A 14,577-nucleotide genomic window follows, 5' to 3' on the forward strand; every position below is an offset into this window, starting at 1 on the left:
ATCTGAAAAATACGGATCCAATAACGTCCCAACCCCCTTTCGACAAAAACTGCCCCAGCGTTTTCAATAAGTCCGAACCGCCGGTCGCCAGCGGCGTACGTCACCGGTTTGAAAACTTCCCAGTCATCGGAAAATTTCCGCGCGACAATTTTCCCCCGGTGGAAATGGATCGATTCGGATTTTCTCGACGCTACCCGGGGCTGCCGCGTCGAACTGAAGAGACGCTCGAGGGACGCCTCGGGACGGATCGAAATAATTAATATAGAAAGTTCCATGCAACATGTCGCAGCTTTGTGTATAGCATACCGTGAAATCTCATTACTGGGCCGACGCCGTTCTCGATACGCGTCGCGACGCCCTGATGCGGATCCGGAACGCTGGAGTTTGTCTTTGAGCTTCTGCCCGTTTTTTGCGAGATGAAAGAAATATTGCACTTATCGCTCTAGAGGTTCCGTCGAACAAAAAAAAAAATAGGGAGTTGGACAAGTGGAAAAGTATCCGTACGAAAAAGTGTACGTTCTGTAATACCGAATATACAGGGTTTTCCGGATATCGAAGTGTCGATTCTATGACATATGTCAAACATGACGGTCATCAGAAGTGTCATATGTCTAGAAGAAGGTTAGACATTTTACAATATGGATCGTTTATGGATCGCGCACAATATTTGGGCCTCTCTTACGGCACACACTTATGACGTATTTTTCATCACCATCCTTATTAGATTCAGTTCTCACGAGAACTAAAGAAAAATTGATACCTTTGTGTCTATTCCTTCACAATAATATATCTTTATGATATATTTGGTTAATTTTTGTCTTGGAATATAATGCCAATTCTTAAAATGAAAAAATTAACACCCAACCAAAAGAAAATTCAAAATAACTACAGTTTTAGTTATTTCGAATTTTCTTTTGGTTTGTTATTAATTTTTTCATTTTTAGAATTGGATTTATACTCCAAGAGGAAAATAAACCAAATATATCATTTAGATATATTATTGTGAAGGAATAGGCACAAATTTGTCAATTTTTTTGATATTTATAAAAATGTATAAATGAAATGAAATTTTATTTACTTTCGGAACCACACAATGAATATGATAAAAACAAGTCTTCTCCCTGTATTTCATATTCACATCTTCAATATTCGCTTTTTGATGACAAGATTTGAAAACCACGTTTTTACAATTTAGTAAATTTGGGCTTTGCGTAGCGAGTCATAGATTTATTATGGCAACAACTTCGCTATTACAGTGACATTGAAGGTCGATATTGGACTATGTATGCATCGACAAAATACCTGCATGTCTGCATTACCGTTATTCAAAATATCTAAATGTCTATTTATGACCTTATAAATATTTCAATGCTTTCCTACAGAAAATGTTTTATTTAATACTCGGATCTTTACACTTCCAATAACGAATTCAGACGAATATTTCATGTAATTCGAGAAAATAGCTCGATGTGGATGATAATAAAAGGAAAATGGGTTTTCATTCTTCCTTTACTACTTGAATATCAATGTAAATCGTGATGAACTTCTCAATTCATTGACTCTCCTAAATTTCGCGCATAAAAGTAATCTCCTCTCCAAGTCGATACAATCGTTAGTGGCCATCAAAAACAACCTAAAATATCCTTTATGTGGAACAGACTGATAAGATAATATCCAATCACTTTAAAATATTCAATGGAAGCCATCGAAATCTAATGGAGATTTCAAGATATAATAGTTTGTAGGAGTATCAGTTATCGATAAAATAATCAGGGAAATTGAGTATCTTCGAACAATTCTGAAGCATTATAGCTTCACCGAAATTATCACCATTTATTGATCGAACAAATATTTCTGATATTTTCATTGTAATGAAGAATTAATGCTATGTATTTTTCATTGTATCGAACAAAGCAGTTTTATCATCAGAAATAAATCTTACTATGAATTGTGTACCTAAATATAAACTCATGATTTCAGAAAACTTGATATTTTTTCTGCAAATGCTTTTAAAACCCAAATTTAGTTTGAGCCCATACCTAACTTCTTTTGAAATTTGAGTGGAATTATAATCAAATAGTCGAATGCATATTCGCAAACTCCGGAATTGATTGAAACTTTGAGATCTACATAACATTGGGTATATTTTCGTCAGTTTACTCTCTTCAATACAAGGTGATATAATCATTATATTAAAATCTGATAAAAATCGAAAATATTCCAAACGGTAACCTGAGATGCTTGAAGAATTGAATTTATTTGCTTTAACTATCGATGAAGTGGAGTGGTCACTTGAAATATATCATCGATAAATCAGAGAACAATAAGATGAAAATAACGTCAATTGCATATAGATTCAGTATCTTTGAACTTCAAGGGGATTTTCTCGATTATCTCCTGATTTCATATTCTACACTGATTGATACTAATTTTTACTTTGTCGTCATGTCAGCTGAGAAAGGGATTTTTCATTAATTATTCGATGTCAACGATTAAAATAAAATAGAATGATCATTCACTCGAATATTAATGAAAATTATTTTGTTTCATTTCATCTATAATGAATTTCCATCGATTAAGGACTGAATATATAGAAAAAATGAACGATTTCAATTTGTATCATATGCGTTTTAGGCTTATGAAATAGTTATCAGTTCATTGCTTGAAATATTTATTCGAAATTGAAATATTGATTCTCAGCAATTGGGGAATCAAGAAGAAGGTTCATTTATAAAAAAATTATAAGAATTCATCTCGAATTTTCGTCTCATTCAAAAAACAGCTTCCACAAAATATTTAGCTGCGTGTATAAACATTTCGTTCATATTACTTTTAGCATAAACTATCGATTACACAAGAACCCAACGAAAAATGTAATTGAATACGTATATCTTGCCGATGCCAAAGCAATAAATATTTTTCCTGTAAAACCGTAGTTCGAGGATCCACATCCATGAATGATTCAGATTTCAAACATATTATAGAAATTCTGTAACCTTGTCATTCACATTATTATGTTTCCGGTAAGAGCCAACAATGATGCATTGAGCAGGTCAATTTTCTAGTCTACATCCTGCGATAGCAACAAAAGTGCCATAAAAAAATTAATTAATATAACTTATGAATCCAACACATTTTTATATTTCTATTAATAGAATGAATCTAAGTGCGATGAAACTTTTCATATAGGTAGTTGTTGAAATGTTCGAAAATTTCAACATGGACGTTTTTGTGAAAGTGTTCGTGATCAAGGAGATTATCTATAGATGCAACATTTTTGATGGAGAGTGATCTTAGATTATCCTATCTTATCGATATTCACTTTTGTATATAAGTACATTTCGTTTTTCTATTGACATCGTTTTAGTTTTGTGTTGTGATCCGCAAGACAAAAATGAGGGGTACAGCAGCTATCTTCGTTTGTCTTTTTATAGGCGTAGCCTTCTGTGATATCGTCAAGTAAGTCAAAAATCTTGAGATCAACCTTGAAGGAGATATTTTTGCGGTTTTCATCAAAGGGATCATTATTTTCTGATTTTTCATCAGATACCTATTTACCCATATGATAAGTAATTTTGGAGATTTTTTTCTGATAAACATCCTTTTAACTAATTTCCCTTCTGAATATTTGATATATTGTGAATATAATGTAATTCTGAAAATCTTTTGAAAACTACCAAGCTATGGTAATTTATAAAAGCAAGTCATGAGGAATATGGTCAAATTGATTACAAATTCTTTCGTCTTCTAAATACACAGAGGAGCAAATTTATAGATTCGGTCTATTCTTGATAGGAATTCATCATAAATTGAATAGAATAATTTCCACAAATATTTTGATGTTAAAAACAAAATAAATATTAGATTCATACTGACAATGTGAATTACATCGAAATAAAAAAAAATCTCTTGGATTCGACTTGAAGATTTCCAAAAACTACAAACTCCATAGATTGAATCCTGATAATGATATTAAGATAGAGAGCAGATTATTGATCCGAAAATTTCATTTAGGATTCCACTGAAGAAGGTTGACTCGCCCAGGAAATCTATGAAACAAATCGTAACAGGCAGAAACGAAATATCCAGGAAGTATGCAGATCCCTCTGCACCTTTGATCCTAGCCAATTACATGGACGTAAGTTTGACTTATCGAAAACTAGTAGAACATCCAACTACTCTATTACTCTTTAGGCTCAATACTACGGGGAAATCTCTATCGGAACCCCACCTCAAAAATTCAACGTAATCTTCGACACTGGCTCCTCCAACCTTTGGGTACCATCAAGCAAATGCTCCCTGCTCCAACCGGCCTGCTGTGAGTGCCATTAAAACATCAAAAAAAACAGGCAAACTCATCATTTCTCTTTTCAGTGGTCCACAACAAATACCACGCCTCAGAGTCCACCACCTACGTCGAAAATGGTACCGAATTTGCGATTGCTTACGGATCCGGAAGTTTGAGTGGATTCTTGTCCACCGACGTAGTCAATGTCAACGGATTGAAATCCAAAAGTCAGACCTTCGCCGAAGCCACCAAAGAACCAGGTTTGGCTTTCGCAATTGGTAAATTCGACGGTATCCTTGGTTTGGGATACAGTTCCATCGCTGTCAACAATGTGACCCCAGTTTTCGACAGTTTGGTAGCTCAAGGAGTCGTCAAAGACGCTGTTTTCTCTTTCTTCCTCAACAGGTCAGTCGGTGTCACTTGTAATTTTAAAATTCCTGCGATTCGAAACTCCTCCGTATTCATCTGTATGATGATGTGTTTACAGAGACCCCAAAGCTGAAATTGGAGGAGAGATCGTTTTCGGTGGAGCAGACCAGTCTCGCTACACCGGAGAAATCACTTATCTACCAGTCACCAGGAAAGCCTACTGGCAAATTAAGATGGACAGTGTCCAGGCAGGTTCAAAGACCGTTTGCGAATCTGGTTGCCAAGCTATCGTCGACACTGGTACCAGTCTAATCACTGGACCCACTGCAGAAATCAAGACTATCAACAGAGCAATTGGAGCAATGGGGATTCCCTTCACACAAGAGTACATAGTAGACTGCTACAGAATTCCTGACTTGCCAACGGTCACGATTATCCTTGGAGGTAAAGAATTCGTACTAGAGGGTAAAGACTACGTCATCGAGGTGAGTGCTGGCTATGATATAGACTGAGTAATTTTTTTCTTGAGTATCAAAAAAATTATCCCAGCTCCATAGTGTAAGTAGTTAGCTGAATACATTGAGCAAAATTCCTTTTTGTTCTAGATGGAAGCAGAAGGACAAAAAACCTGCATGTCCGGATTCACTGGAATGGATGTCCCAGAACCAGCTGGTCCTCTGTGGATCCTTGGAGACGTCTTCATCGGCAAATACTACACTATCTTCGATCAAGCTAATGACAGAGTTGGCTTAGCTGATGTCGTTGTTTGATGTAAATGAAGCTTAGATCTAGCCAGATATCAATGAGAATTGAATAAAATCGTATTTTTGAATCACAATGAGTTCATTCAGCAAATCCTTATAAATTCAGTTTTTGCACGATTCAGCCTTCTGTATTACTTAAGGTATTATTATTATTATTATTTGAACTGGGGTCGTTTTGGTTCGGTAAGCCTTCCGGGAACTGCGACCATGCAGATCTTTTGTTCACTACCCTACTCATTCATAGAAACCCAGGGAGGTCGTCAACGACGTTAATAAAATTGACAACCTCCTTAGGGGCCTTGTTCGTTACCTCTCTGGTATCCAGGACCGGCTTACCCATGTGAATAGTTCTTAGGCCAGCCAGCTCCGGACACTTGCATAACAAGTGTTCGGCTGTTTCTGCTTCCGATCCACAGAGCCTGCAAATCTCGTCTGCTGACATTCCCATACGGTACAAATGATGTTTGTACCGACAGTGCCCCGTCAGCAGTCCCACCATCACCCGAAGCTCTGCTCGCGACAGCTTCAGCAGCTTTTTGGCGTATGTAGGTGAAACCTTCAAGAATTTACTTAAGGTAACTTGTACGTTTAAAAGTTCGAGATGGTTAAATCGTTTCTTCCATAAGTTAATATTGCTAACTAATTACTGAAAAGTCAGAAGGGACGTTTATAATACTGAAGCTTAGAAAAAGCATAAAACTACAATGAAAATATAATTCTATGACCTCATCAATAGAAAGCAAGCAGATTCAACAGTTGCTGTTTTCAACTCGGCCTTAAGTAGTAGAACTTTCTGAATTAGCAAGTTGGATTGGGGTTTATTTGATTCGATTCGCGATGAATAATCATGCTTCTGTTGTACTTTTTCACCCGCTCTCTCTTCAAATTTTCCAATATAAATGGAAATTATTCCCACCACAAAGCGACCATTCCCACAGAAGTCTGAAAAAAAAACACCGCCTTTAAGCCTGTCGGAATCCGAATAAAGATCGCGAAATTCAAGACCGACAACTCCCACCAAGTTTTTCCTCTTGCGTAAGAGGAAAATAAGACGTATAGCCCGGATTTGCGTACGACTACTCCAGATTGATCGTTCCGAGAAGTTTTTGTGTCGGAAACTTTTTATCGACGACTGTGTTGGGGGGGGGGGGGAGCCAACATGTGTCCCGTCTTCCTTCTCGGCGACCCTCCTTTGAATACGTAACGACTAATATGAAAATTTTGGTCCGTGCGGCTTTTACTGTGTTAGTATGCAAATTGGGAAATTTCACGGAAAAAATTCTGCGTTGAGGCATTCGATACGATTTATCAGAACCGGAAAGTTCATATGACTGTCCTTTTATGTCTTTTCCTCTCGATGATGAAGAAATAGACTGCAGAAGAAAACTGAAATGGTGGATTGTGATGAACTAATTGATTTATAAAGGGTGTTTATTTTTGAGGCTATAGAACTTCAAATTGCAATAAAACAACGATGGATTATTCGATTGATATGTATTTTATTTATTCGCAAGATAATCTTGTGGCATTACATTTTAAATATGATTTCTGGCATGTGACCGCCACAACTCGCTCGGATGTAGTCCAATCTGGACGTCAAATTTTCGATGACTTTTTCCAACATTTGTGGCAGTATATCGGCAATAACACGGCGAATGTTGTCTTTCAAATGGTCAAGGGTTTGTGGCTTATCCGCATAGACCAATGACTTTACATAGCCCTACAGAAAGTAGTCTAGCGGTGTTAGATCACAAGATCTTGGAGGCCAATTCACAGGTCCAAAACGTGAAATTAGGCGGTCACCAAACGTGTCTGTCAATAAATCGATTGTAGCACGAGCTGTGTGACATGTTGCGCCGTCTTGTTGGAACCACAGCTCCTGGACATTATGGTTGTTCAATTCAGGAATGAAAAAGTTAGTAATCATGTCTCTATACCGATCACCATTGACTGTAACTATCTGCAAATCATCGTTTTTGAAGAAGTACGCACCAATGATTCCACCAGCCCATAATGCACACCAAACAGTAAGTTTTTCTGGATGTAACGGTGTTTCGATATACACTTGAGGATTAGCTTCACTCCAAGTGCGCTTCATCGCTAAACAAAATGAAATGGACGTAGTGCGCGATACGTATTCCGTACAGAATCATTATTTTCGAAATGAAATTTCACCATTTGCAAGCATTGTGCAGGCGTGAGTCTATTCATGATGAATTGCCAAACCAAACTGAGAATAAATCACTTGACAGCTGTTGAAACGGTCGCCATCTTGAACAGAAATGCCAACTTAAAGTTATATACCTCGAAAAAACACACCCGTTACATATCGAAGAAGAGGCAGGCCATACTGGGAAATATAGCTAGAGTTTTCTGCAGTCCTCAGAATGTAGTCGGAACTGGCTATAGTACTTTCATATGTGTATCACAGCACTGTTCGTTTGAAGGCAAAGGAAAGAAGGTTAACTTGAGAAAAGACCATAACTGCTAGACCCTAATCTTACTGAAGGTTTGGAGAAGAATGCCATAGAGCGGATTTCCTGCAAAAGTAGTTATATTTGTAGCCGGCTAGTATCAATATCTTATAATTATTAGAAGTGAAAATAAACCAGAGGCCTAAGGGTTAAATCAGAAACGAGAAAATCAGGGAGAGAACTCAAAGAGAGGATATGAGCGGGATACATAGCCAGAGAGGATGGCATCAGATGGACACTAAAAACATGATCTCGTGACACCAGGAGAAGTAGAAGCAGACCAGAAAGAAGATAGGTTGACTATATCCGAGAGATGGCAGGTACAAACTGGCTGAGACAGGTCAGAGATAGACAAATGTGGAAGAGTATGGAGAAGGCTTTCATTCAGAATGAATGGTGAATAGCTGAAGAAGAGGAGAAGAAGAAATATCAGGAAGCTGCTGCAGCTGCGTCGAGTTGAGCCCATAAGGTAGCTTACAACAGCCTAGGCTTCTGAGAACAAGAGAAATCGTCAGATTTGTGAACACTTTGGAAGTTCTCTTGAGTATTGATTGAGAAAGGCATAAGAATGAAATAAAGATCTAATCTAACTGATGCTTTTCAAAAGAAATCATCAACTGATAATAATCTGCTCCGTCACGTCGTCATCTGGCGTCTCCCCACCCGGATCATAATCCGGGGGTTGTTTCCCCCCGATCCGGAGGTGTCAGTAATCATTTTCCGTGGAGGGTTATTATATACGTGACCCAACCATAAATCAGAAAAGGTCACTAAGACGATAAAGCGGCTTATTGGCCGAGACGCCCCTAGAATATACACAAGGCTCGATTAATTATTCACCCTAGACTTTTTGCTACGGAGAGAAACTTTGTTGCGACTGTGACCGACCCTTGCGAAGGTCGCCCTGGGGCTATTTGCACAGGAGGTTGCCTCGAACTCAGTGGAAACCTTCTCGTATCGATATTTCGAAGACGATATTTTTCTGTTGATACGACCATAAGAAAATAAAATTTCCACATTACCACTGAGCGTTTTCACAAAGGTCTAGTAGAGGAGAGAGGAAAAACATTGATCACACAATCACAACTTTGTCAAGGAAATAACAGAAATGGGTTAAGAAAATACAGACTATATAAATAGTAGATGAGTACATCAAACTCATTGTTTTGTCTTTCAAAGTAGGCCATTTCTGATGAATTACACCAAAAAGGAGTTGTATTGGCTGTAACGGAGCTCATCTCTAGCAGCCATCATAAACAGGTAAAAAAAATGGGGATGACAACTTTCTGATTACAAATAGAATAAAATCAGAATTTCATTTCATTATTTTATTCTCATCCACCCTGCCCCACCCTGTATTCATTACACCTATAAGACCTGTGGTTTCAAGAATGGGACAATACATTATTTCACCTCCACATGTGCAGACCATAAGTATCCCAAATCCGCGTATTATTCGTTAGATCGGAAACATTGGCCGGGATCCTAGAGATAAACATCCTTCCGGCGCTTTGCATCGACCAATTTGTGCAAGTCCTTCGGTCCCCAGAACACAACAAATCTTCGGCCCAGGAACGTCCCGAAACCCGAAAACGTAATCCCACTCTTCCCCCAGGAAGTCGGAAATGTCACAAGACCGGCGCTGGCGGAAATCAGTTTGATATTATTCCCGAAATGGCGAACGGTAAATCATCACTCTCCAGATTCACGGACCCACGGGACCCCCTATTTTGAACCCGAACAATAAAGACGAATTCCGGCGATATACTGCGTCGTTCCAGGTAGGATAGAATTTTCTCCCGAAGAATTATTGACTAGGAATTATTATTGAAATATGCTCCTCTATTAGTGAGTTACTTTTGGAATAATTCTCAAGGTTTATGAATTCCTTTATTTCGCCACGTCTCTCTTTGTTAGATATTTCCATAGTAGGATAAGAAGCTTGCACTCCCATTCAGACCATCCTCGTTTTCTGTTTCATCGAACACCTTACTATCGACCAGCTGTGCTCAAATGGCTGCACTACACGTGTAGATAGAGACAAATCTTAATTATATCCTCAAACTGTTTGAATGATACTGCAGCAATGAAAAGATTAGAGGTAGGCTAGAAGGCAACCTTTTCAAACTATGACCAGTTTGATCTTTCAATATGTACCTCACTCCCTAAGGAGGAGGTCTATCATATTGAAAAATCTAGTTGAAATAATGGGAGTCTAGCAATCACCAATTTTTTTGTTGGGTAGGCCCTACTGTATTCATGGAAAAAGTTGTTTCTTCCTTAGCTCCCATTTCTGGACTTATGTCTTTCATGTTTATTCCAAACCCACAGATGGGTTCAGGTCCAGCAGGTGTAACGTTTAATGGCACCTTTACGAGTCTTCAATATCATCACATACTGGCACCCATAATAAAATCACTTTGTTGCCTATACTCCAAGCTACAAACGACGTAACCTCGACATCATCCTAATAGATTTTAATCCCTTGCATCAATGGTTCCAGAAAGGACTCAAAACATAAACTACCGGTGAGAGATGGTAGGTCCTCCTTCAGTCCAATTCTCAAACGCATATCGAAGGGGAATTAGGGGAGAACGGTGCATAAAGTCTGGAACATCCCCATGTCGATCCTAACTCGAAACGGCACGACAAGGAACACACAAGTTTATAAACCGATGTCTCTGCGAGCTCAACCTTTCCGGGTCTCTAATTTCAAGGAGGGGAAGCTTATATGAGGTATCGCGAGTTACCCCTAAAGAAGGCTGTGTACGGAAATGAGGATTCTCGAGTAAATGTGAGGAGCGGTATCGACGGCTGGGGGCCCTCCAGGTGGAAGGGACGAAGAGTGGTTGTTGAATGTGGGCTGTTGAGGGTGTTTGATGGGCTCTCGAGGAATGAGGGATGTTTAGAGGGTGCTAGTTTATATTCGGAGCCGTAGGGATGGATGAGAAAATGTTTTCCATTGTTTCTGCGTTTGAGCCTAAAGTTCTTAAACGACGAATTCAGTACTAGTAGAGATATGAGGGAAAGATGTAATAAAAAGGAACATTAAGTATTGAAGGCACCAACATAGGTTTCGAATTTTTATGAAACTTTTTACTATCCATTTTAAATACCCATACCATGCCATTCAAAATTTGTCTTTCCTTTTCTTTTTGTTCTGCTATGAAACATAAAAGGATAAATCATAGTGAAAGAGAAGAATTTTTAGTGTTTCTCAGGTGGATAAAACTAATTTGAATTTTTCGTTTCAACCCTTGGCCATTGAGAATATTAATAAAGCTCAAATGGAGCCGACAACAGGTGAGATTTGGTAACAGAGGTCAGATAATTTACACTCACCCTGTCCACAGTATAAACTCCACGTTGACGTCGTTATGTTTGGACTTCATCATCTGCGCTGCTGATTCTATAAGATCCCAGGAGGCGTCGCAGCTGTAATCGCCAAAGCGTCCTGCTGGACCTCTCTGCAGCCTTGATGCGCTGTTTCCTCCCTCGTGTTCAGCCTTCCAGCAACCTGAAAAATAAAGAAAATTATGCAATGAATTAATGACATGTGAAAATTTTCAAAACATTTTTTTTATTCATAGAAGAACGTTATCACACGGCTTAGCGTTCTTCAAATCCTTAAACTAACTGGTGGAGATTCAACCCTCAGTTTCTAAACTCCTGCACCAGACCCATATCTAAACGTTTTGAACCTTCTCAACAATCCAACAAACCTAGGAGCAAGAAGAGCACTCCTTCTGACAATATGAATGAACTTGGCGAGTTGTTCCCTCCTCGATTCAATTCACCCTTCATTCATCCCTCCCGCACAACTTATTGACTTAACGAAGTCGTCCTGTACGTCTCCTCAGCGCCTTCGGGAGGATTTGGCCCCAAACTCCCGAACTCTGATTACTCCCAACTTGGCCCATTAGGAATTCGGACTGCGACAGAGATTCCGGAGGGTCAAAGGGTTGCGAACTTTTTCCTATAGGGGATTAAAGTCCCACTTCAACTCGGCAGGCAAGTTTTATTTATCTGGAAAAACTCCGGACGTAGGGTCCGGTTCGCAGGGCAAACAACACTCTTTCTACGACCGTTTGTTTTCTCTAATTAAAACCGTTCTTTTTCCGGATTTCCGTTTGATGTCTGTTCGGAGTTTTGTCGACATACGCAGGTGGATGGGAATTTGAGAGACTGTACGTTCTCGTTTGGAAGCTGCGCTATGTTTTTTTTAGATTTGCCAATGCTGTTCTATTGTGGGTCAAGGCGGATAATATAATATTTATCAATTCCTAAGTGGATCCAAGTAAGGAGCTGATTAATATTGCTTGAAGGTATGCTTTTGAATTTGTCAGAATTCAGCTTGGTGCAATTAGACACTTTTAACAACTTTGAGAGTAGAAAGCAATAATAATATAATAAATTGGGTTTAGGCTACAGCCTAAACACATTATAAAAACTTGACAGCTACTTGAAGTAAACCTATCATTATCCAGTTGATAATAATGAATGTTGACATCAGACTAGAACTATCATTTTTGGCTTATTCAATACAAGTCCAATTCACAGTTCCAAAACCTGAAATTAGGCGGTCATCAAACGTGTCTTTCAATAAATCGATTGTGGCACGAGCTGTGCCGTCTTGTTGGAACCACAGCTCCTGGACATCGTGGTTGTTGAATTCAGGAATGAAAGAGTTATTAATCATGGCTCTAAACCGATCACCATTGACTGTAACGTTCTGGCCATCATCGTTTTTGAAGAAGTACGGACCAATGATTCCACCAGCTCATTAAGCGCACCAAACAGTCATTTTTTCTGGATGTAACGGTGTTTCGACATACACTTGAGAATTAGCTTCACTCCAAATGCGGCAGTTCTGTTTGTTGACGTAGCCATTCAACCAGAAGAGGGCTTCATCGCTAAACATAATAAAATGGACGTAGTGCGCGATACGTATTCCGCACAGAACCATTATTTTCGCAACAAAATTGCACTATTTGCAAGCGTTGTTTAGGCGTGAGTCTATTTATGATGAAATGCCAAACCAAACTGAGAATAAATCACTTGACAGCTGTTAAATCGGTCGCTATCTTGAACAGTAATGCCAACTTAAAGTTATATACCTCGAAAAAAAACACCCGTTATAAAGGCAAGGCTGAGTCTGTAGTAGCTAGATTCAAGCTCTCGAGGGTTTTTCTAGAGAGCATGAGATGTGGGGGCATGTAGAAGATACAGTGCATCTAGAAGATACAGTGCATCATAAGGTCATTTAAGGTTTAGTGGTTCTCATCCCGAATTATCTAGAGCTTTGAAGTCACTGGGAATCTAAGAACAGAAGAGTTCAGAATCTGTTACTGTCTTCTATTACTATTGCAATTCAGATTACCCTTATCAAGAATGCTCCAGGCATTGAACTCCTGGCCTTCTTGGAGTTTTTTGTTTTTTTTTGAAGATTGATTTCCTCGACACTATACAATCTTAAAATCTACAGCTTTCAATTTCGAACGCCTTGGGCATGTTGAATGTCATTTTGAATAGTCTACATATAGTCTACCTATAGTACATTCAACAATACTCTCCAGTCATTGTGACCAACATCCGATAAAATCATACCTCACACTCTCGACGACCGAAAACCCAACTCCCAATAATCTCAGCGACCAAACAAAAGAAAGTCATTCGTACCAAACAACGATAAGCATCGAGTTCGTGAAATGGAAACGAGCGCAACCCCTTCGCGGCGTCGTTAGCGCTCAATTCGACGCCCGGCGTCGCCACGCAATAATAATCATAATAATAACGAGACGGGCGGTTTCAGTGACGGCCTCCGGGCGGGCGGGGGGAGAATCAATCACGGGCGAAAACAATGGAAACAATTAAAGAGACCGATATGAATACACACACACTGGTAGAGAGAGAAGCCGAATGCTCATTAGCGAAAGCCCGAAACAATTTGCGGCCTGGCGTTTTGGAGCGGGCGTCGACGACCACCGCAGCGGGGATGATGGGCGGTAACAGCTGTTGTCACGATTCTCGACGAGTTGAGAGTTGTTTTTGCTCGGTGATGGCGTCGTTATGACCTCTCGATCGTTCGAGTGTCGATGGTTCACTGGTTGACACGATTTTTATTGGTTTTTTGAGTGTCGGTTGAGAGGGCGAGGGGTGGTGTTTTCACATTTTGGAATTTATTTCGATATATTTGATTTTTTCCAACTGAAGTGCTCTTCATCCTTCCAAGAACTGTTCTCGCCATTAGTCGTCCTTGTCTACAGCTCGTCTTCCAGTTCCAGAGTTCTAATGAGCTCCAGTATTTGGGGTAGCCTCAAGGAGATTACTTCCTCACTTGTACAAGTCATCTGTCTAGTACTTTTTTTTTTGTTGGCTAGCGATGTCGAAACATTCCGTTAGGAATTCAGTGAGGAGTTTGAGTTGATTCTTCAAATTTTTCTTACATTTCACAGCTTTGGAACTATTCAATCAAGGAGATTCCGCCAGAGTATTTACCAATATCTGGGACGGCTTCAAGGTTGTTATTTCCTCACTTGTCTCTTGTCCAAAGTATTTTTTGAGTTAGCTAGCCATGGCGAGGCATTCCATCGCCAGGTGGACCGGAGTTTCATCCTCTTACCAGAAGAATCCACACTAGGCGTTTTCTGCTACACTCCGTCTCAAGAGGAGCTTCCTAGAA

The 14,577-nt window shown here is 39.3% G+C and overlaps 2 protein-coding genes across 2 annotated transcripts in view; one reads left to right on the top strand and one right to left on the bottom strand.

Moving 5' to 3' along the window:
- LOC123674531 (acid sphingomyelinase-like phosphodiesterase 3a) overlaps positions 1-14,577 on the bottom strand; it is a 214,802-nt gene that overhangs the window by 92,084 nt on the left and 108,141 nt on the right. Inside the window, exon 4 of the mRNA XM_045609426.1 lies at positions 11,238-11,412. Coding sequence (XP_045465382.1) covers positions 11,238-11,412 — 175 coding nt within the window. The remainder of the gene's footprint in view (positions 1-11,237; positions 11,413-14,577) is intronic.
- On the top strand, positions 3,303-5,489 carry LOC123674532 (lysosomal aspartic protease). The gene is made up of 6 exons (XM_045609427.1): positions 3,303-3,459; positions 4,015-4,138; positions 4,195-4,318; positions 4,375-4,693; positions 4,776-5,142; positions 5,263-5,489. Exons 1-6 carry the CDS (start codon positions 3,395-3,397, stop codon positions 5,425-5,427), a joined length of 1,164 nt encoding a protein of 387 aa, XP_045465383.1. The 5' UTR covers positions 3,303-3,394; the 3' UTR covers positions 5,428-5,489.

Source organism: Harmonia axyridis, chromosome 3, assembly GCF_914767665.1.
Source record: "Harmonia axyridis chromosome 3, icHarAxyr1.1, whole genome shotgun sequence".
Lineage (NCBI taxonomy): Eukaryota > Metazoa > Arthropoda > Insecta > Coleoptera > Coccinellidae > Harmonia > Harmonia axyridis.